Genomic DNA, 24191 nt, shown 5'->3' with positions numbered 1-24191 from the left:
GATGCCATTGTTTGTTTACCAAACCTTGGATTGAGTTATAAACCCTCCCTGACACTGACTGCACTGTATGTCTCTATTAGTACCAACCAGGGATGCATAAAACTGTGTAATTATCGCTCCGGCTGCACAGGAAGCCTCTCTGGGTTGCTTTAGTCTCTCAGCTGGCTTTTCCTCATACAGGAGGTTATGATTTTTTTTAAACTAGTTAATTAGCATGAAATGAATTGATTAATTGGATACGTGAAGTTGTCACCCGCTGTGCAAATCGGCTGCTGCACCTCCAAGATGGTGCAAATAATCAGGGTTAATTCTTTGCTTTGTCTCTGTGGCTGATGTGACAGTTGAGAAAAGGATTAATTAGGATTTTCTGTTCGCCTTCATCAAACTATCAGGTCTCCTTTCATTATTTAGGAATCAGTTTTGCCCTTATTAGCTAGTTCAGCTTTGACATGAAAGACGGGGGCACAGGGGAGGTGAAGAAGGCTCTGTGAGCCAGTGAACTATTAGGACTCTCTCATTTCCCTTTATTGCCCTAATTTAACATGTTTTATATGCAGGTGATTCTTCTGAAGACAAATTCTTTCAAACAAAAAGGTTTGGTTTTGGGAGGATTTTTATATTTTCCTACTCTGATCTAGTGTCGAAGAACTCAAGGAAGCTTCTTTTTTTGTGTTTACATGCAGTTTGAATGTTAAACTGTTAGATTAGTATTGTTTAGCTGGCTGTCTATTGGATAAAGAAGCAGCTGTGCTTAAAAATGACACCCAAGTGGACACGCTAATTTTCGCCCCTTCTTCTGGTCGAGGCAATGAAGGCTTGCCACCTATCAGTAACTTCTACAACTCTTTTTTCCCCTTTTCCATGCATACACATGTGCTTCTTGGTTTGACTGAGTTTGCCTCAGCACATCAGCCCAGCACAGTGGAATTTACACCCACTTGAAAGTGTATATTTAACCAATGACAAGCTTGTCTTGAGTCAAGTGTCTGTAAGAGAGTGGATAAACACAATCACCTCCTATAAATAAAAGTCCCTGGATATTTTGTTATCTAAAAGCTTTTATTATGAAACAGCAATATCGGGAAATGTTGCGTTTTAATCAGTGGTGACTTGCGATGTCTCCTATCCAGCTGAAAATGAACATGAAACAGTAAAATAAGGCAGATACCTGAAAATACAAACACACAGGAGTGAAACTAAACTTTAAACCACAGAGATTCAGAATCCTTAGAGCTAAACATGCAGACACACTTTTGAAATTTGTCTACTGACAACTACTTAAACAGTTTAGCCACATTAAAAACTGCAAATACGCACTAATTTGGGACTAAAAACAGCATAAAAGTACAGAAATGTAAGGCATCCTAATGACTCTCTGGGTTTAAGTTGCAGACCATGAATGTCCTGTAATTGAGCTAAGCTAGGCTAACTTCATCATTAGAGGTAAATTTAAGGGAAAACAGACAGATTCCCTAAAAACTGAACCATAAGGACTCTCATACTGATGACTGTCATTGTCATTGTACAGTTTACTGCAGTACTTTTGTGTCGGTGGTTCAACATGTGTCGACCTTTGCTGATGGCACACTTCTCCTTCAGCTTGGTCGTGTTTTTAACATTTAGTTTTCATCACAGAAACAAAGGCCTAACGAATCTGAGCTGCTGTCATGAGGCGGCCGTGCGAGTCTGTGTTGAATGACTCATCATTTGTTCGGGTCTGTTCGGGTGCCTTCCACTGTGAACCAGCAGGATGAAACAATTACCCCGGCAACAAAAGCTAATTGCCATGATAACAGAAGCTCTGCCCTCGGGTGCTACCCAGAGAGAACTCCGCATACACCCCACCACCCCGACCCACGCTCTCAGTGTGCCAAGGAAACACTTTCCCAGCCTAAATACATCCAGCGATCTAATCATGAAGCTGCAGAATCTCACAGAAACTCTAAACCACTGTTCCTAAATATGAACCCATCATGTCTACAGCTCTTTGTTGGCCAGGATCAGGTTCAGGCATCATTTCTTCCAGCTCTGAGATCTCTGCTAATGGACTGAAAACACACAGCCGTGACACTCAGAGTGTGTATGCATAGGATTTGTGTGGAGGAGGGTGGGGTGAGGGGGGGCACATATGTCTGACCATGTGTGCAGAGAAGTGCTTTGCTTAATTCAAAAGCCTGGGAATGTGGCCTCCTTTTCACCGCTCGCCTATGAGGCTTATTTGACATGAGGAAGTGCTCAGTGTGGCAGAAGCCTTCATATCCTCTCTGCCCTTGTTTTTGTCTCCGCCGTCTATTCATCTCCTTCTCTCTCTGTGCTCTGTACGCCTCGTCTTTTCTCTCCTCGACCCCTCTCTCGGGCTGCCTTTTGAGGTGAATATTTTTCAGACTCCGCTGAGAAATCTGCCTAGTCCAGCAAAAACAAGGTGAAATGCACCGACAGGAGCTGCTGGCAATATCAAGTTGAGCTGATCCTTTGTAAGAAACAGACTTTATATTCAGGATACATGTGTTTTCTCCGCACCAGTACGAATATATTGTCTGCTAATAACAAATAACAAACAAGCTGCTGCAGACTTTAAAAACAACATTTTAAATATTTGTGCTTGTCTCATTAGCCTGTCAGTGCGGTGTGAGAAATGTACAGTATCTTTTTTAATTCACAAGCTGGTAGTGGTGACGTGCTTATGCATTTTTAAAGATGGAGTCTATAGAATAAACAAGAGGAAAACTACTGACAGCCTTAAAGGACCAATGTATAGAATTTAGTGGCATCTAGTGGTGATCTTGCAAATGGCAAACCCCTTGTCTCACCAGCTTCTTTCAAGCATGAAGCATGAATCTACGGTGATTGCAAAACTGGTTGGTTTTTCCGTTCTGCACTACTGTAGAAACACAGCAGTGCAAGGGCCTCTGTGGAAGAGGGGTGTATTACAACTACACTGTTTTGATTCACACTAATGGTTCCCATGGCCGTGACATTTAGCAGCAGCAGCAGCACAGATCTGTTCTCTACAAAAAAAGCAAGATGAAAGCTACCTAGTCAGCACCAAACAGCAGACAAAAGCAAACATAGTGGAGGATTTAGCAGTCATCAGGACAAACATGTCTGTCAGAAGATGATGGAGACCAAAGCAGAGCTAAAAGTTGAGTGAATAAATTCACTTAAATTCGACAGGTGACCAGACACACGATTCCAATCAATGATAATGTTAACTTTATAAGACCAAACTATTCTATAAAGGGCCACGTGGCTGGAGGTTTTTGTTCCTACCAAGCCGGAGCACACCAGGCTTCACTCATTTAATCAACTGATTTCAGTCTTCAAACAGCTGATTATTCGAGTCAGGTGTGCTGTTGGTTGGTTGGAGGGAAAACATGCAGCCACTCGGCCCTTTGTGGAATAGTCTGGATGTGCCTGTTATAATATGTCAGTACTGGGTTTTTTTCCAGTACCAGTGCTAAAATTATACTTTTATAATGGCGCTAGTGTTGGAATCCTTTTGGGTGAAGTACAGCCACTCTTTAGACCATGTAGCTTTAGGCCTGTAGCATGTGGTCAGTGTAATATTAATTAGCGAAGCCATGTCTGACAGTTTAAAGGAATAGTTCACTCAAAAATGAAAATTCAGTCATTATTTACTTACCCTCGTGATGACTGAAGGTTGGGTTTAGTTTTTTAGTCCACAGAACTCTCAGCACTGCAGAATGTTCCAAAACATTTTAAGTGAATGATGACCACTTTTCAAATGGAAAAAAAACAATTTAAAAAAACATAAAATGCCTTCTTACTTCTCGTCTGGTGTAATCCAAGTTTCCTAAAGCCCTGACATGCCAAGTTGACTTGAATGATGTCATTTACACCATGTTTTTAGCCTTAAATGAGGTACCAAAACCTTTGTTGTGATTTGGTCTGGTCAGTACCTTTTGTTTAGTAGTGGGTGCCATATTGGGACCAGTTGTTGATACCCAGTCCTGATGTTGTGTTGTCTGCTGCCTCCAAGTGTCAAAGAAATCGGCGATAGTCATTTTTCACCACAGATATTTTGACACGGTGAGAAAAGCACAGGTGGAATTAATGACATTAAAGATGGCTGCTCTCCATTTAGACGAGCCGGTCCCTGGGCTCTGGTATTGTGCTTGCTCACTCACTGACATGACTTACTGGGACACTTAATGGAATGGAGCCACCGTTAATGTTATTAATTCCACCTGCGCTTTTCCTGCTTTGACAATTCAGAATGTCTGCTGTGAAAAGGGTCTATTGCAGTCGTAAATCAACTATACAGAGTAGGGATGAATTTCTGTCATCTTCCACTGATACTCTCTTGTTTTTGTCACTCATTGCTTGTCATTTACCATCAACAGAAGTGCCATTTAGAAACATTAATTTTAGTTTATTTATTTAATCACTGAAATTCTCTTTGACAAAAGGTGTCTTCTATAATGTCTACTCTGACATAATGTGTTCTTGTTCTTTAATTTGACCTTCAGTTCTTGCTGTTATGCACGTTCCTGCTCTGAGCATCAGTTTGATTCATCACGTTATTTTAATGTCACTGATTGTGATTTTCAGCAATAACTGACCTTTCTCAGATTATGCCATATCGCCTGCTGTCCCTTCATCACAAACACAGAGTCACTCTGTTTTCTTTGCCTCTCATCTCTGTCATCTCTCTGTTCAATCACCCTTTTTTTTTTGGTCCAGCTCAAAAGTATGAAGCGTTTGAACAAAATGGGCCTTTAGATTTTTTTTTTGTCTGTAGAAGCAGCTATCATGTGCTCTATTGTGCCTTGTCTCCTCTTTGTCATGTGACCTAGAGATGGTCTGCCACCCTCAGTAACTGGATCACACACAGAAGCATTTAGCATGCCGTCAGAAGTGAGAAGAAGTCCTTTTTCTTCACTGAAATTAGCTGAGCGGCTCTGTGAAGGTCTCTTTTAGGACTTCAGTTAAGGAGCTAACTCGGAGACACTGTCTCAGCCAGAGCTCCATGCTCTTTCTCTTCTTCTTTTTCTTTGCATCCCATGATCCATTGAGCAACATACTGTATGCAAAGAAGGAATAGTCGAGACGGCCGCTTTATTTCTGACTGCTTGAGGAGAACTGAAACCGTGGAGCTGGAGGCACTCCATCCCTCTGGCCCAAACTGCTCCAGAAATAGGGCCTGTTTTTGTAAGAAGATCCATCAGAGAGATGCAGCCACCTCCCTCCTCCCCTCTCTCTCCTTCTCCCAGCGAGACTCTGGTGGTCTGTCGGCTCTCTGAAGTGGAGACAAGTGTCTGTTATGTGATTAGAGAGTCTGTTTAACTTATTTAGAGATGTAGGAAACATGATGTCTGTAGTTATCCCTCATGGTTTTGCATCCAGAATGGGAGGGTCTCCTTGAGTGTAGAGGCAGTGAACTTTTCAGATTGCTTTATCCTCCAGCCTGCTTATCAGTGATGAGATTAATTATTGTTTTCCACTTTACTTTTATTAATCTTGCTACGTCAGAGCTATCCAGCAAGAGGTTTGTTTTTATCTGGAGTGAATTGTTGAGGTCAGATTGAATGTATTTGAGGAACTCTGCGCTGACATTTGCTTGTGTAAATGACAGATGTGTTTCCTGTTTGATTTTCAAGTTCCTGTTTGTCCCTAGATGGAGGATATTGATTGTGTAACCATTTTCAAGGCATCAGCATCTGCATCCAGACTCACTTTTGTCTTGCTTTTGCCAGTTTTACAAAATGTCTCTGTGCTGGAATCATTGTCCTAAATAAACAGTGTTTCGAAATCTTTGATATGATATTGCTGCTGGTTAACTTGACAGCAGTTGTGCAGTGGGGAATGATGGATATAGGACAGAGGGAGGCTGGTTGTAATCATAGGAGTTGTTGTTGAAATCCATCTGTCAAGTGAGCTTTAAAGGCTTCGCCCCGAGGAGTGACATCATGTTGCTGTGCTGTTAATGCTATTTCTGATATTGTTGCCTGGAACATCTGTAGACACCTGTCATGTAGGGACGAACAATTAATTAGCAATTTGCTGAAATCGCAGTATGGCCTATTGCAATTTTCAAATCACAGGAGGCACAGTACTTGTTGAAGGTGAAGCATATGTCAAAATACCATTTATAAATGAAACGTTGTTGATCCTTGCCTATATGTTATATTCTACAGACTTAAGAAAACACAGATCCACACAAAAATAACACCATAATCATCTTAATGTTTGTCAGTGAAAATAATAATGTAAAAACGATCATTCCCTCTAATATTGCAAATAATATTGCAATTGCAATATCAGTCAAAATAATCGCAATTGACTCTTCCTAGGACTCACCCCTTTTCACGCTAATAACAAAAACATTGGTTCCTCAGTTAACTTTCTCCTTTACTGTTTCCTGCTCTTAGATATGCTGCATATTTTGAAGATAATTAAAAGATGTTTTGCTGGGGGACCTGAAAAGGCGACATATATAGATTCATCTTAATGTTGCCACTGCAGTGCAAAAGTATTTTGACGTTTAGACGGACTTAGCTAGCATTTTGTTATCATTAACTAACTAAGGATGTGGCTATATACAGTATATATATATATATACATATATATATATATATATATATATATACATATATGGGACTTTTACAGGTCAGCAACATCTTTTAACCATTTTCTTTTCGACACACATGAGATCTGCAGGTAAACGCCACGCTGCGCCACCTTTTAGGGGGCCTGAAAAAGAGGGATACCATCAACAACAGTGCAGTTTTACATGTTTTTGAATTACAGTTTTGACAAGTTTGTATGAATTCATGTTGAGTTAACAGTTTCTGTCAATAGACAACTGTTGACCGAAGCCAGTCTGAGGTTAAGTCAGAGACGTCAGTAGTGACAATTATGGTTCTTACTGCTCTTCTTTTGGATCTTTTCCTTTCGAGGAGGGATGAGGAATCAGGGATATTGATGGACATGTATGTTTATTGCTTATACAACCTGCTACACAGCAGCTTCGCAGCATTTTCCTCTCTCTCTCTCTCCCATTATATGAAACTATGGGTTTTCCCCCAGAAGAGGGCGTGGCAATGCCGACTCAGCAGGATGACTTTTAGATAAATGAAAAAACTGCGAATGAAAGTATGTTTCTGTGAAATAATTTTTTAGCTCTGGAAACCTGTGACGTGTTTCATTCTGAATTACTCAGTAAACTGTAAGAGGACTTCACCCAAAATGCATTAAATATCACTGTGTTTCAAATGCAAAATATGAAGGGCATCAAACGACCACATTACGACGTGTCTGTGTCATTCTCAGAACCTTAAAACAAAAAAAAAAAAAAAATTTTATTGGAGAAGATATGCAGCATTTGTGTGAAGCTCTGGTGTCTCATCACTGCTGAGTTATTTGAGGCTGTTCAGACCACCGCAAGGGAACCGGAGAGCAGATGATGGCAGGAAAGTGAGAGGAAGCCGGCTGAGACTGAATCATGTGTTCGAGCGATCCGGGGGTCGAGGGTCTCTCAGGTGTCACGCTGACTTCCTCCTGCAGAGCGCCACATCGAAGGAAAGGTTGTCAAAGGGAGGGGGAGGTATTTGAATGTTACCGCCGTCCTCAGGGAACAAGCCTGTATTATCTGCTTATTCACGTATCTCATTTTATTATTTCTGCCATTTTTATTGTTAAAGTAATTGTACTAAATTGCTAGGGGGATCCTACACCGTATAATCTCATTCACTTCAGGCTCTCAGAGCAATTCATCATACTTTTGGTTCCTTGTCACTGTTTCTGGCTGTTTTCATGCTCTCAAGCACTGCTTTTATTTTGTGTTATACAGTAACTATTGTGCTGCTCGGAAACCTCTCTAACTGGGTCATTCATGTCTCCACTGTATCATTCCTAAGTCTCAGATATTATTGTTAAGTAAAATGTGACCTAATAATGGATGTAAAATGTAGTTGTAGGGCACAATCTTTGCCTTATTAAAAATGTATTAAATCTCAAGAAGACAATAACAGGTTATATGAAATTAACAATTAATCAATTTGTCAACTATTTTTAGGCCCGTCACAATTATTAGTTTTGATGGATGATATGTTGTCCAAGAATAATGGTAATTTTAATACTTGAATACTTTTACTGTCATTTTAATAACATTTTATGTCATTGATAATGTCATTGATAATATAAAAGTATAATAATGCTAGTACACCTTTTCAAAGAGCAATGAACTTTTAATTCGTTAAAAGAAGCATGTAAAAAATTAAAAGATACATGCTTGGACTGTTGGTAATATGGAGGTCAGCAAAAATGACTGAAGTCATATTTATATATTGTACAATGAGTATCATTATATCATTACAGGTGTAACTATTTTGATAATCAGTTAATCATTTCAGTTTTTTCAAGCACAAATCAAATGATATGATATGATGTGAGAATTAGCTGCTTTCTTTGTCATATATGTTAGTAAATGAAATATCTTTGTGTTTTTCAAGTGTTTGTTGGATCAAATCAAATTTCATAGATTAAACAATTTATTGATGAGTCGAAAAAATAATAGTAATTATATAATACAGTAATTATAAAATGATCACTTTCATGCAGTGATTTGGTACTGACACCATATAACTTAAACAACACTAATCTTGGTATTTTATGTTGTCTTGGTAGAGAACCGCCACTCTTACACCATGAAAACTGGAATTTCATGACCCTACTCGTCAGTCAGCGAGCACATCAACGGTGTTCTTTGGTTTGCTCTCCTCGGCCCTCACACCTTCAGGCTGCTAATGTCAGTCTCACAGCCAGTCAGTCGGTCCCTGAGGTGCCGAAAGTGAAAATTAGAGAAGCATTTAGTCACTTCACAGGCTCTGCAAGTTAACTTCACCTCCACCCGTGCACATCTCCTCTCCACCTGCTGTTCTCTGTTTCCATATGGACACAATTTTGACACCGTCAAGCACAGATGGCGCTAAGGTCACAGTAGTAGCATGCAAGGGTCCTTGTCTTACAAACTCCAGCTGCATCTCATGTGTGATATTTTTGTAATGTGATTAGTCTAAACCATATAAGTCAGTGGCCAAATGTGTCTTTTTGGTGAATTAATTTCAGCTCTGTGGCTATGAACATGATTATTTTATGCTTCCTCCTCGTAGCTGCGTGTGTGTGCGTTACGTGTGACTTTAATTTGCTTCTTACCAAATGAGTCTCCAGCTGGCGACACGCTTGCTGATCAAACACTTTTTTTGCGTTTTTAACACACTGTGTCATTATTACCCAACACATCACACACACCCTTCTGCGCTAGTGCCTCTAAACAGCTCTAGATGTGATCTGTAATGATGCAGCCACACCACAGCAAAGGAACAGAGGGAGAGGGGAATTTTCCAGACTTCAGTTTTTAGGTTGAGGTCTTGTTTATAGCATTTAAAAATGGCTCCTCGGCTCACACAAGCTGTCAGATTTCGACAGTGGCAGTTCGTTGCTCCTGATGTGGTGGCTTGTAGTGGGAGTTGCAGAGAGGTGTGGCTCCCCACTGACCCCTCAGCTAACCAGATAATGACACACTAACTCTGTTTCACTGGTTTCCTTTTATTGACCACCATCACATTCACACTATTCTGGTCAATGGTAACAGTGTCAGAAGTAGCAGAGCAGTCAAACATCTCAATAATACAATGTTATGTTAAATTTAAGAAACAAATCCTGCCCATTTTCCAGTTGTTTTCTGCTCTGTTAGCCTCATCGCTCAACTTTGTTTCACATAAATGCTTCTTTTATGATTCTTTTTCAAAGGCCAGGACATAATACTTTGTATGTCTATAACAGAAAAAAAAAATCCTGGCAAGTAAAATTTGAACACTACACTTCACTTCACTTCATCTGTGAACTCCTGTGAGACTTTTGGATTTGGATTCAGATCAGTTTCAATATTAATGAAGCACAAAGAAGAATTCACAGATGTATTTTGTGAATTATATATAATGACTGTCCACAAATGTTTTTCAGTGCACAGGAAATAGTTTTTGCATGTAAATGTAAAATAAACCCACTTGTAAAAATATAAGGTTCACAGATGTATTGATGATAAACACACAAATATTTCTTCTTTCAAATATTAAATGATACCCTTGAAAATATTTGTATGTGACGGTTGAAAGAAACCATCTGATTGGCCAGGTAATTTTAAATATTGTATTCTGTTACTTGTATTCTGTTACGCCCTCCAAACCCAGTAACTGCAGGATTAACAGTTTGTATATAAATGTAAGGAAACAGTATTTTGATATCCTAATAAGTTTTTGATTTAAAACAATGCACGTACTTTCAAATATGTATGTTTTGATTTCTACTACATTTATTTAAATCAAGAAAGATTTGTGACACATTTGTCAACTTTCTTCTTTACGTGTGGATTTGTTTTACATAAATGCAATGATAACAATTTTTTTGTGTGCATTAGAAAATATTAATGTGGAGAGAGAGAGAGTCATTTAAACGTGACCCTCAAAAACATTTGGAATCCTTCTGTTTCCATTCATTATTACTGAGACTGATATGATTCTGGGTCTAGATTTTTGTTAGTGCTTTTCTGACTAAAACACATTATGTTGTTAAAGTTGAGATTAAATAATAAAAAAAAAAACTTTTAGCCCTTTTAGATCACATCACCATTATCTTCCTGTAAAATAAAACATGATTTGTGCTTCTGGAATCAACCAGTTTCATCCAGTAATATCATGACATCCAACCATCAATCAATCTTCAATATTTAGCAGCACAGAGATAGGATTCATTAATTAGCAAGCTAGCAACAGCAGGATACAGCAGGTACTGTTAATCTTATTTCACTTGGAGAACAGAATCGGAAACATCACGATACAGAAGCATTTGTACCTTAAATGCCAAGAAAATGATCAGTGCTTTACCTTTGATAAAATTATTATTATTGTCAGAGAATTACAGTAACACATTTCAGCCAATAAAAGAAACTAAATTAACTAGATTTCTGAATGTGTCTCCACAGTCAACAGAACAATTCAGTTTTTGACTGGGGTCTTTTCTTAACGTTCTGTCTCTCTTCCCTCAGTGAACAGAGTATCTGCCAGGCGCGGGCCTCGGTGATGGTCTACGACGATGCCAGTAAGAAGTGGGTGCCCATCAAGCCTGGCCAGCAGGGCTTCAGCCGCATCAACATCTACCACAACACTGCCAACAACACCTTCAGAGTGGTGGGCGTCAAACTGCAGGACCAGCAGGTGAGAGACGCTGGACAAATAATCAGTATCTCACTTCGGCTGATGAGAGGACATTTCTGATTAGACTTCTGGAGCTGCCAAGTGTACATATACTGCATATAATCTCCCCACGTCTCCCTCAGATACATGCTAATTATCGCAAGTGTTTGATGCTTCGTGGATTTCAGGACTGATGAATTTCATACATTTCCCATAATAACTTTTAACGACCCTTCGTGGTTTATATTTAATGCACAGTGCTTATGCTGCATTCCTGGTAAAGGTGGAAAAAATTCCCATGTTAACAATTAGAGAGCGTTTGTGCAAATCAAGCTGGTATGATTACAGAGAGTTGCACATGTGAGGATTAAAATACTGTGCATTGACAATATCACATGGCAGCCATTCAATTTGGATTTGATTACACTGAACGATGATCTTTGGCTGATTTGAGGCGTCTGTGTCTGTTGTTTCCATGAAGTCTCTCAGTCGTAATCAAGACTGAGAGTTTCAGCATGTTATCCAGCTGAAAAAAATAACGTTTGTGCCTTTACTCAAAGTGCAACATGTTCATGCCTCATTAGTAATCTGTCAGTTTAAATTTCTTTCATACACTAAGCAGCCGTGGAAAACAGTCAGCATTACGAATTCATTCCTGCATAGATAAAACAAATGAATAAACAAATACAAACATGTACATAACTACCTCTTTGTCCTAACCCCCGTTTCTTTCCCAGGACTTTACACTGGTTCACTCCAAAGACAGGCATCAGTATTAGACAGCTATTCAGTTTGAGTTATCAGTGTCATGTAGACCAGGATGTCATATCCTGTTAAAATGAATCAGACTGTTTAATATTGCCAATCCTATTCTCTCTACGTGAGAGAGGTTTACAATTTATTTCATCCATAGTTTGACAGAGGGGACCTACTTTCTCTCAGAACATTAAAACAAATTTCTTTGCTACGGTAAATGCATGAGATAGGCATTGTTGTTGGCATTTATTTAGCAGGGAAATCTGGTCAGATACTCATTAATGTATGGAACATATCTGAAGCTCATTTGGGACAGCGAGCAACCGTAAGGAGAAGAGTTGCTTCTTCATGTGGCACATTTTGTTTTTTAGGAATTTGTCAGCGCACAAATTTGTGTCCTGTTTTTACGACGGATTTAATCTAATAAGATTGTTGAAAATGCAAGATGGTGATGTTAGAGTAAACCCTGGCTCTGTCTGTTTTAGGCCCAGAACTCGATGCCGATAGACATTTTTCACAGCAGCCATGTTGACATGACATAGTCAAGTAAACACAGGTGTTACAAATGATGATTAATTAAGGTCCTGTTCCATTTAGTGTCACAGAGCCTTTCCAGTGAACCAATATGCACAATAGCAGCACCCTCATGGGTAACATCTGTGTTTATTCTATTTCATGTCGAAATGGCTGCTGTTGTTCATGATTGAAAACAGTTGAAAAAGTCCACTTCTGGTCTGTTAGTTACTTAATATAATATAAGAAATTTATACCATGAGAATACATATAGACCCCGTTTTGAACAGTATTTAAGTGCTGTAGTGTGGAAATTATCCTCATTAGACGTTATGCTGTTTTTTTGTTGGGTTTTCATGGGAGCCCTTGGGAACACAGGTACCGTTGAGGTTAGAAAATCATAGAGGGGAGCAGAGGGACACTGGTGTTAAATCTCCAAAGAGCTGATAAAACATGTGGGAGAAAATGAGTAAGAATCTCATTCACTGTCGCTCAGTACCAACTGTTGAAGTACACGGAGTAAAATATTTCACCAACATGTCTTCCCTCACGAGTGACCAGCCAGTTGCACATTATCAAATCTACATAAGATTTTAAATCACAGCTTCATTTCCCGTCTCTTATTGAAGGTGGTGATCAACTACTCCATAGTGAAGGGCCTGAAATACAATCAGGCCACCCCGACCTTCCATCAGTGGCGTGACGCCCGCCAGGTCTATGGGCTGAACTTTGCCAGTAAGGAGGAGGCCACCACCTTCTCCAACGCCATGCTGTTCGCCCTCAATGTCCTCAGCTCACCTGACAGTGGAGGTAAGGGTTCATCAGATATGCTATGAATTAATCATTTTGGTTTTTAATTACAGAGTCCACTCTATCACCTTTTTATGAGGCACAGATTTATATTTGATTTCCTGGCAGCTCGTGAGACAGTTTATGAACGTCTGAGTCAAATTAAATGGCTCATCTCAATGAGAAATGAGTTTCTGACTCTTTAAGGAACAGTTAAGATTTTTTTTTGAAGTGGAATTGTATGAAGTCTTTATCCAAAGTCCACGTGGTCAAAACATTCAAAACTATGTGGATTATTTGGACTTAAATTGATCACAGATGGCCGTTAAAGGGAGTCAGTTGTAATTTTAACCTAAATCTGTTTAAAGGGATTATTTGCAGTGGGCTTGTATGAGGTACTTATCCATAACCAGTGTATTACTTACTATAACATCTACTATTACATCTATTGACAGTTGACACAGCTCTAGTTTGGAGAAGCAGCGGCAGTAGTGGTGTAGGAAGCTAAGCAACGTACAGCTGTGGACAGAGTCAGCAGTAAAATGTATTTTATCCACCTAAAAAAATCAAAATCAGTTTAAGTGAACATGGTATTTAGAGTGTTTTCACCACATAACCATGCTGTCAGAAATCCTTTTCCCATGGGAAGCAGCTGTTATATAAACTAAATATCGCTCTCTTCAAACCAACCAAACTCCATAGGCAAAATGACTCATTTTACTCAGCAGAATATGACAGTTGCTGGTCTAACACTGCTTTGATCAATTAGTTAGTTTGTGTTATTGTGTGACCAGACTGTTTGCAATGGTTTGGATTCACAGATGTCACACAATAACACAAACAGACTGAAAAGATCGAGGCAGCAGTAGACCAGCAACTGTGATGTTCTGCTCGGTAAAACTGGTGATTTTTCCAGAGGAGTTTGGTGGTTTTGGAGAGAAAGAGATTTGACATAGTAGCAGCAGTTTTCCATTGGAACAGGCTGTCAGACAGCCAGGTAACGTGGCGAAAATGTTCTAAGTATAGTGTACACTTGAACTAATATTGATTTTTTAAGATGGGCCTTTTTTAGGTGGATAAAATACATTTTGCTGCTGTCTCTGTCCACAGCAGTACATTGCATTGCTTCCTACACCGGTACTCCAGCTGCTTCTCCAAACGTGGCATGCCGACCACTATCAAATGTAGGTAATACACACGTACCTCATACATCCCCACTTCAAATAAGTCTGAACTATCTCTGTAAATAGATTCTGGTTCAGTTTACAACCCACTGCCTTCAACTGTCGTCTAAGTCTATTTTTTGCTCTCAAAAGAATGTCAGGAGGTAACCACAATCAAATAATCCACATAGTTTTGAATGTTTTCAGTTTGTTTTGGCCACATAGACGCTCTTTAATGGATACTTACTGCTCAGATCTGTTAAACAGGATGTACATTGAATGCAGACACCACAAGCATGTTTGAACGTGATTCGAGCAATACATTTAAGTGACACAATAATCAAAATTGTTGATTACTTGCCCACATTCAAAACACTGCAGTGTTCAAAGCCTATGAGGTGTGACTGCTTAACTAAGCTGTGCTCCCCTCTGCTGGTCGATAACATGTACTGCAGCTACACTCTGCACACTGAACCACACAATAACATCAATATCAGGAGCTGGTTGGTTGATGACTGAAATTTGTCCTCATTTAAAGCTTATTTATTTAGATATTTTCATTTTTATACAATGCATTACTTTTTCAGCTTTTCAAAATAAGACTGTGTAGCAGGGCAGCAACACAATCAAGACAAGTTAAACTGGTGGATTTGTAGTTTTTCTACATTAAATAAATTCATTTTGAACCCTGAACTGTATTTGAAGCCAAACTTGTACCTACTCTTGGTTTACTAAATAGCTCCTGACCAGCTCTGGTTACGTGCTACTTATAAGCTGTGTGTGTGTGTGTGTGTGTGTGTGTGTGTGTGTGTAAGATACTGAGAGAGAATATCTGTGAGTGTCATCCCATCCCGTCCTTGTGACTCTCCTATTGGTGGTTAAAATATCCCATATGGAGCCTTGATGTCGTACCCCTCTGTGCTCACATGGCAGCAGCCTCCTTTTTTTGGGTGCATTTGGATGTGGGATCATGGGCCTCGTCATGCACGGCAAAAGTGTCTCTGTTCTTGGGAAATATTTTTTTACCTATTTAACCACGTTTTTTAAGGTATTTCTTACTGAAAGAAGTAAACTAGTGACATAGAAATCATATTAGTGCTGAATAAGATTCTCATCATGCTGACTCCAGAGTTTTCACCTGGTGTCCTCAGAAGGGTTTCTTCAGCCATCATCATCCTCAGTAAGTGCTGTGCTGTAGAGAAATATGTCCGCCACTGGCCGTGCATGTTTTCATGGTCACAGAAGGTGAGAATCAGCTATTTTCTCACTGACTCAATGCATTTACTAAAGTACAATTTTAAGATACGTGCAGGGCTCAACAATAAGGATTGCCTGCCTTCCCAGAGCAAGTTGAATAACACGTCAGGTGTAACTGATTAATCGAGTAATGTTTCATGCTGAAATGACAGAAAATGTTATTTTAAAATATGGAGATTTCCTGCTTTCTTCTGTTTCTCATATTAAACTGGATATCTTTGGGGTTTGGACTGACAAAACAATGCTGTTAAAAGACATCACATTAGACTATAAGAAACCTGTATGGACATTTTCCACTGTTTTCTGACATTTTAAAGACATTACAGCCTTAGCTTTAATATGACACTTAACTTTAGTCTTTGTTTTTAGATAACAGCTTACGAAAAAAGCATTTCGTGTAAGACCAAGAAGATTTCTGACCCAACAAAACATAAACATTGAACCCTGCCATGTACTCTACTTGAGTATTTCTATTCAACTGCATTTCAGCTGGAAATATTCTACTTTATATTATAAATTACATTTAACATTTCCATTACATTTATGGATAATTTATACATTTTTTAACATTACATAAACATATGATAAGCCTATAAAAGATAATACGTTGTTAATGTGATAGATTATAATGAGTCTTGGATTATGGTGTCATTTTACTCATGCATTCTCAGCTGTGACTCTAAAGCCCTTGGATGTTGTTTATCACTCTACACTAAGATTTGTTACTGGTGATAATTAATGTACTCATCACTGTGAGCTAAATGTTATGGTTGGGTGTCCTTCTCTCTCTGTAAGGTGTGATAGACGCTGGGTTTTATTTATTTAGAGGCCCTGACTGCTCTTACATTACTTTAAACTTGTCTATTAAAGTGGGCCTTTATCAAATTTGCCTAAATGACTGGTTTATGTTGCAAGTGCCGGCTTTTCTTACTGAGTTCTTATTTTGTACCTGTGGGCTAGAATAACATGCAGAGCAATCTAAAGTTTAACTCATTTTTATCCTTAGGTCAATTTAAAAATTTAAATGTGACCTTACTGCACTTCCAGTTGTTCTTGTCTTAGTTGATTCGTTTCTTTTACATTTAAATTAACGTTTGTTTTTAATGCTTTATTATTTTGCTTTTACTTATTTTTATTGCCATTTTTTAATCTAAGTTATGGTTTCTTGTTGTTCTTGTCTAGCATCTTTTGTTATTTATTTGCTCTGCTATATTTCAAATGAGGTCCCCAACCATTGTGGCTGTGACTCCTTATAAAAACACAGTGTCTAGTTTCTGATGTCTATGAGTTGTTAGTGAAATCGCCTCTAAACGTCTCAGATGGTTTCTTTTAAATAACTTTTTACCAAAGAGGTTTGAGGAAAAATTTTAAAAATGAATACAAATCTGTGTGGCTGAGCATACCTCTATCTTTTTTTTCTTCCTTCCTACCCCACATTTAAAAGAGTAAGTACATGTTGAAGAAGAAAAAGTGGCCTGTTTAAATGATTTTTTTGTACAAAAAAGGGGAAAGAGAGCCTGAAAATCTGACTAGGAGATTTACCCATAAAGAACTACAGAAGTTTGTACTTCAGTAACTGAGACACGTGATCCTAAACTGCACCAGTAGCCTTATTATCATCTGTGGACAGGTAAGAGAATCAAAAGGCCACATTCAACACCAGGGGAGCATTCAGTATGTGTTTAAAGAAAGAATGACAGAGTACAAGAGAGGAATCATTGATTTTTCTTTGATTACATTAAGATAAACAAACATGCAGGAAACACACCCAGTGGTCTCCTGAGCTCCCTTAAAACGCTTACAAGTCTGATCAGGCCCTCCGTTTCCCTGGGCTTCCTCTTACCTTCGCCATGGCAACAGCCAGAGTCGTATACCAATCAGCAGTAGAAACGCACACGTATAGATACTTCTCCTTCACATCTACCTCATTAATGTCTGCACACAGGCTTGTGAAGTGTTAATAAGAGTGAATCCCCGAAGTCTCACCTGAAAATATACGTAATGCAGTTGTTGGCAGGTGAACCAGGGAGGCAGCAGGTGCATGCAGCACATTATTTTTGTTTAATTTGTAGCTATATCTTTATATCAGTCAGCGGTTTCTTTGAGATTTATGTTTCTGCAACAAATATTGCTGCTGGTGCAAACAAACACAACAGTGTGCCATGCAGATACTTCAACAGAAAGCCTGTATTGACAAAGCCCACAAGCTCAAACTCCCTCTTAGTGTTGTGTTCATTGTGCTCTGAAAGAGGCTCTGAGAGGCTTAATTAAGCCTGATCAAATCAAACAGTTATTCCAGCGTCCTCTCTCTTCTTGCGGAAAGAAGGAGTTTCTGTGCCTCTAACCCTCAGGATATTTGCTAAATTTAATGTGCAGCTTTTCCAGCAAAGCGCATAATTACCATGAGCTAACGAGCAGAGTTTGGGGGGCGGGTGTCAAGGAGCGAGTGAAACAAGACATCTTCAAGACCTCACTTTTTTTTTTTTTTTTTTTTTCTGTGCTCCTTGTTACAGTTAGCACAACAAAAGAATGATCAGCTGTGGCAGTGTGTCATTATCAGCAAGTGATACCTGCATTTAGCACGTTTAATCTGTTACTGCATGATGGCAAAAAACACTGCATGTTATTGAAGGAATAGTTTCAAGTGGGGTTGAATGAAGAACTTATCCATAGTCAGTGTATTACCTACGGTAGATGATGGTTGACATGCCCCCAGTTTGGAGTACAGGTGTAGGAAGCTAAACAATGTACTGCTGTGGGTAGGGTCATCAGTATTTCAGCCACCTAGAACATCAGTTTAAGTGTATGCTATATTTACAGTATTTTCACCACATTACCTTGCCATCAAACTGCCTTCTCTGACAGAAAACCACTGTTATACAAGCCAAGTATCGCTTTCCCCAAAGCCACCAAACTCAAAAACAGTCATTTTGCTGTGCAGAACACAGGGGTTGCATAACTACCACTGTCTTACTTTGGTGTTTTAAAGGGATGGTTCAGATTCACCAAGGTCACACAGTTACACAAACAGACTAACCAATGCAGGCAACTCCTGTGTCGTGCAAGGTAAAATTACTGTCTGGTTGGTTTGGAGAGTATTTTTTTTTCTTTTTTACGTGGGCCTTTCTCCACAGCAGTACATTGTTTGGCTTCCTACACTCGTACTCCTGCTGCTTCTCCAGTGTGGGGACGTGTCACCCACCATCTACTGTAGGTGATACAATGAGTATGGATAAGTGTGTCATATAAACCTGCTGCAAAAAATCCTTTAAGGTTTTGGAGCAAAAGTCATGTCAGTTTTATTTATGTAACTCAGAATTACATAATTCTGTTTTAGGATTAGAATATGAAGAAAATGAAATTCTATAAATATTACTCCCTTTTATAATTTACTTTTTTTAAATGTGCATTAGTGTTGTACTGTGTAGTGTTCAGTCTCCTGTAAGGTGACTGTATGAAAGCTGATATCAAATCAAAGTGTGATTAACTGATGAAGTTGAAGGTTGATATTAAAGGTAATAACTACAGACTTGGAGGCAAAAGGAGTTATATTTTAGTCAAAAACCTTCATAAATAAGGCTGCAGCTAACAATTTTCACAACCAATTAATCTGGTGATCGTTTTCTCAATAAATTCATTAGTTATTTGGTCCATAAAATGTCTTTTTCTTGCTGACAACCCAGAAATAGTCTTATTTCTATAGTTTACTTTCATAATATTCACATTTGAGAAGTTAAAATCAGACGATTTGGACATTTTTCCTTACAAAATGACTCAAAATGATTGGTCGATTATCAGAATAGTTGGCGATAAATAGTTTACAACTAAATGATTAATCAACTAATTATTGCGGCTCTATTCAAACAGACAGATTCATCTTTATCACATAATGGAATATTTTGAAACGTGTGAATAAGGTGAATGGAAAGCTCTTTAACAGTTAAAAGCACACGTGTTGCAGAAATGCTATGAATGTGAAAAGGCTCAAGTGAAATTACATCACACTAAATTCCGTTAAAAAAAGAAGTCATGTAGTTATAATGGTCATTTCCAGCCCTTGATGTGATCCAGACTGAGCTTTTCAAACTGCACTTTGCAGCCAGAGCCCTGCCTCGTGTTGACTGCCCCCATGGCCCCGCCCGCCACCCTCATGCTCCAGACACAGTCAACGGAAATATCACCCGTGGGTGTTGTTGATGTCACGATGGGCGTTGAAGTTTAATGACTGGTATTCTGGTGATATGTGATCAGCGCTCTCCCTGTTAATAGCCGGCCCAGAATGAGGCTCTAACTCTGTCACTCAGTGGGGGGGGGGGGGGGGTCGCCGCTGAAGACTGTCTGTAGTTGGTCAACAAGCGAAGTGCTAAACTGAGATGTGATCATGTGGCTCATGGGAGCTTCATGATGTTGACATAGTGACTTAAGTGCTGATGAATAATTTTTATAGACAGAATTTTATTGCCAAACAGTTTCATGTGTTACTGTACTGTAGCTCATGTTGAATATGTTTTAATTTCTTATTTGGATGATAGTTTCTCATGATATTTCTGTGTATTCTGCTCTTTTAGACGATTTTCTGCTGCGGTTTACAGTTGAAATTCCTGTGGCTGGCAGCATGTTGAGCAAATTACATTAAACAGCTTGTTGGCTCTCCGGGGCAAAGTACCTCACATGATGCCTGCTGAGCTCTGTTCATTCAGAGCACACAGCTTCCTGCACTCTCTACTGAAGCTCTTTTATATAAGATGATTATGACTTTGAAAGACTTGGTTACAGATGGAAATGTGTCTCATAACTCCCTATTGGTCTCACACATATTATCAAGACTAAAAGAATACATACACGTGTTAGTTGTCCATATATAGACCTGTTCTGACTCCTGTGACTAAATGAAGAGCAAAAAAACAAAGCTACTAATGCTCTTCTCAGGGATGGGAAAAATAGAAGCAGAAAAAAAGGGGATAAACTGAGAAAAAGCAGAGACACTGATCATCAGAAGATGCTCTTTTCAACAAAAGGAAATAAAAGGATAGCGAGGATGTCAAATTGGAAGAAGAGAAAATAAAGAAAGAACGGGAAGAAGGAAGAAGCAGGTGTGAGGGTTATCAGGGCTCCACACAGATTCTCTATCAGTAGCTTGTCTGATGATTATGTTTTGTTATGGTTTTGTTTTCTTTTCATGTGGTTGATCTTTTTTTCTACCTTGTGCCTTCCAGGTCCAGTCGTCCAGCGCCAAAATGGGCCGTCCTCAGAGGAAAGCGAGGCACAGAGGAGGTATGATCTTCAACAGTTGTAGACAAGAGCAGACATGTATATGCTTCTCACAGAAAAGCAAATATTAATACTGTAGAGCAAGACATTTAACATGGAAATACAAAACAAAGCCTCAGTGTTGCTGCTACTGTTGTGATGTAATGTATGATCCTTTGAATATAAGCCGTCACGCAGCCGTTAGTGTTCAGTGTCCAGTTGCATAAACCTTAAATGACCCCCCACTACATATATTGCTTTGAATATTTTCGGATCTTCTCTCGTTTGCGCTTACCCATAGCTGCTAGGTCAGCAGCATTTGTAGCATGACTAATAATAGCTGTGTCAGCCTCAGCCTCTGCACTTTCACCGATGGTTTCTGAGGTGGAGGGTATACGAGTCTTTTACTCATGAAGTACAAACAAGTAACCAATAAGTTTCAGTAATTTGTAGACAACTAGTTGAAACCTGACTAGGTGCTGCAAAGTGATTTAGCAGGTTAACTAGCTCACATGATTGCACAAACAATCATGGGTAGCCTCTTGGTGCGCAAATTTTTTTTTTTATTATTTGTTTGTTTGTTTTTTACAAATAGGCTGATTTATCTTTGCTATGGAGTCATGTTAATGTGTACTTTTAGAAATATTTTAAGTTTTGAAAAACAAACCAAAAAAAGAAAAGAAAAATATTGTAACAGGAGTCAACAAAAAACGATGAGTTTCAATAAAACCATATAACTAATGTTAATATGTGAGACAGAGTTATGCAAATATTTGGCTAGCTAGCTATGAAGCAAACTAATGGTAATACTCTCTAAAAAAAATTGAGCAGCACTCATAGTGTCCAGTGGGTTTACCTTGTCCCAAAAAATGTTCCTTGCTAGATATTGTCCAAGTATAATATTGTACCATATTTTGCCTTACACAGCAGATCAAAGTGTTTGCCCTTACAACATCCTAAGGAAATCCTTATGTTGATTTAATGCAACTATTTTTTTTTAAGGTATCCTTAGCCTAAGTGGTTTTATGCAGCTTTGCACTGATGTGTTAATCATTGGTGATGGTGTTATAAACAGAGATATATTACACATAAAAAAATGGCAGCTGAAAGAGCAGTGACATCCTTGCAATTTATAGGATGATGGAGCAACATCAGATGGCGCACAAGGAGAGGGAGCGACGAACGTCAGGATCAGGTGAGGCTTAAACAAACATATCCACACCCAGCTGTATTAATACACACAAGCACACACACGCAGTCTCTCTTTCACACGCTGCTCTGGAGACCAAAGTGGATTAAAGGCTGACATAGCATTTGCTCCTAGCTATAAAACGTTTCAGTGAAAAAACCTTCAGCAGAAAAAAAGCCTCACAGCACATGACAACCCTGCTGGGGAGCAAATGGATATTTGCTCTGCTTTGTGTTTTTTTAATGAGGGATGTTATCAGTGTTAGGTCAGGCAGAGCACACTTTACTTTCCCACAGCAAACAGGTGATTTCATGTTTAATAAATAACCAGATTCCACACGATGATATGGTAGGTAGGCAGGTTCCTAGAGGTAAACAGGCTTTCCCAGTGTGGTTTGTGTTCCCGCCTTAGTTTCAACCACTGCTCCCCCCAGTCTGTACGCCCTTATGCTTTTTTTATCCATGCACACATATAAATGTTCAAGTCTGCCCCTTTAAATGCACATACAGACTTAAACATCCTCCTCTGTCCCTGCTGTCAGTGGCGATATCAGTACCCCCCCGTCCCTGCAACATGCTCTACTGCCATCTCTTTCTTCCAGCTACTGTTGGGGGGAATTGCCATATGCTTTCTGACCATGGCTCAGTCATGTTGCATTCTGCTTTTTATGATATTTTGATTCTTTCTTATTTGCTATTGGCTTCCGTTTTTTGGATTGCTCCTGATTTTCTCATCTTTTTACTTGCTTGGTTGCTCAGTTGGTTGCTTTTCATTCTTCTCACGTTTTTCTCTTTTCTGTTTTCCTTTGTTTGTCGCCCTCCTCCTCCGTCCTCCTCCTCTTCTTCGTCTGCATCTCCTCTGCCTGTCTCTCCTCTGTCTTTCTCTGTCTTTCTCTCTCTCTGTCTTTGCCCGTCACAGTCGTTTCCACTCTCCAATATAAAGTCTCCACCCCTCCTACCCACCCAGACACTCCTCCTGAGTACAGACAGTACAGGGCTAGCACACTGCCACCCTCCTACGTCCGCGTGGCCTCCTCCTCTCCTCCCTCCTCCTCCGCCTCCTCCTCTCCCTGTCAGGAGAAAGAGGCGGCAGGGGCTGCTAGGGACAAGGCCCAGCTTTCCTCCCAGCTCTCCACCTCGCTCGCCTCAGCCTTTTCCCCAGTCCAGGCAGGAGTGACCACCCAGGGCCGACAGGTCCGTCAGATACCCCTGTCACCTCCCACTGCGGCCCGCCACCTCCACCTTCAGCAGCAACTCCAGCAACAAGACATCATGCTCCCCCCCAAACACGGCACCTGGTCCGCCTCACATTTGCAGCAAATGTACGCGCAGATGCCTCCGTCCTCCTCCCCTCCGGTCATGATGGCCATGCCCGTGAAGCAAGGCATGCCCCCACAGGCCGTCCTCCCCATGGCTCACCCCCTCCCACCCCTAAACCCTAGGATGAAGCCTCCACCTCTTGATCCGAGCACGGTGGCAGGCCCTCACCAATACCCTCACCCTCACTCCAACGGCCAGTCAGATGACAACTACTCTCCTCATTCTCAGCATCTGCCACTCACCCCGCAGTACTGCGAGGCTGTCCCCCTTCCCCCTCTGATAGGTCAGACAGGCCCAGGCCCTGCCCCCAACCAGCAGCCCCCATACGCATCCACCTTCCACCCTCAGCAGCAACAGCAGCCGCCACAACAACAACCACAACAGCAGCAGCAGGTGTACTACCAGCAGGCCCAGCCCCCCACCACCACTTCATCCTCCTCCTCCTCCTCGCCCCCCTCTTACACTGCCATGTCTGACGGGGGCTCGCCCAAGAAGACCCCCTCCCCCGTCCCCCAGCAGGCCCCCATGGCCAGCAGCAGTAAGTATGAGGAGGAGAGAGGAGGAGGTAGTCTCTCAGCAGAGGGATGTTACATGTATAGTGTGTGTGTATTTGTGTGTGTGTGTGTCTGTGTGTATGTGAGTGTGTGGGAGGGCCATATGCAAAGGGAGTGTAACTCTAGTGAATAGTCCCTCACCTAAAATTTTACACAGGTATCATGTACACACGTACATAAAATTT

At 40.1% G+C, this 24191-nt stretch overlaps 1 protein-coding gene across 5 annotated transcripts in view; it reads left to right on the top strand.

The window, feature by feature from the left end:
• Positions 1 to 24191, top strand: part of evla (Enah/Vasp-like a) — a 52021-nt gene that overhangs the window by 21275 nt on the left and 6555 nt on the right. For 3 of the 5 annotated variants that reach the window (XM_084743228.1, XM_084743227.1, XM_084743225.1), the window contains exons 2-6: positions 11069 to 11237; positions 13115 to 13295; positions 20911 to 20968; positions 22081 to 22139; positions 23052 to 23990. In XM_084743228.1, coding sequence (XP_084599354.1) covers positions 11069 to 11237; positions 13115 to 13295; positions 20911 to 20968; positions 22081 to 22139; positions 23052 to 23990 — 1406 coding nt within the window. Of the gene's footprint in view, positions 1 to 11068; positions 11238 to 13114; positions 13296 to 15397; positions 15618 to 20910; positions 20969 to 22080; positions 22140 to 23051; positions 23991 to 24191 lie in introns of those variants that run through there. The other 2 variants (XM_084743230.1, XM_084743229.1) reach the window with 2 other exon arrangements.

Source organism: Lutjanus erythropterus, chromosome 18 (assembly GCF_056507025.1).
Source record: "Lutjanus erythropterus isolate fLutEry1 chromosome 18, fLutEry1.hap2, whole genome shotgun sequence".
In the NCBI taxonomy this organism is placed as follows: domain Eukaryota; kingdom Metazoa; phylum Chordata; class Actinopteri; order Lutjaniformes; family Lutjanidae; genus Lutjanus; species Lutjanus erythropterus.
Note: the sequence above shows the minus strand (reverse complement) of the source record. Positions and strands in the feature narration are given on the sequence as shown.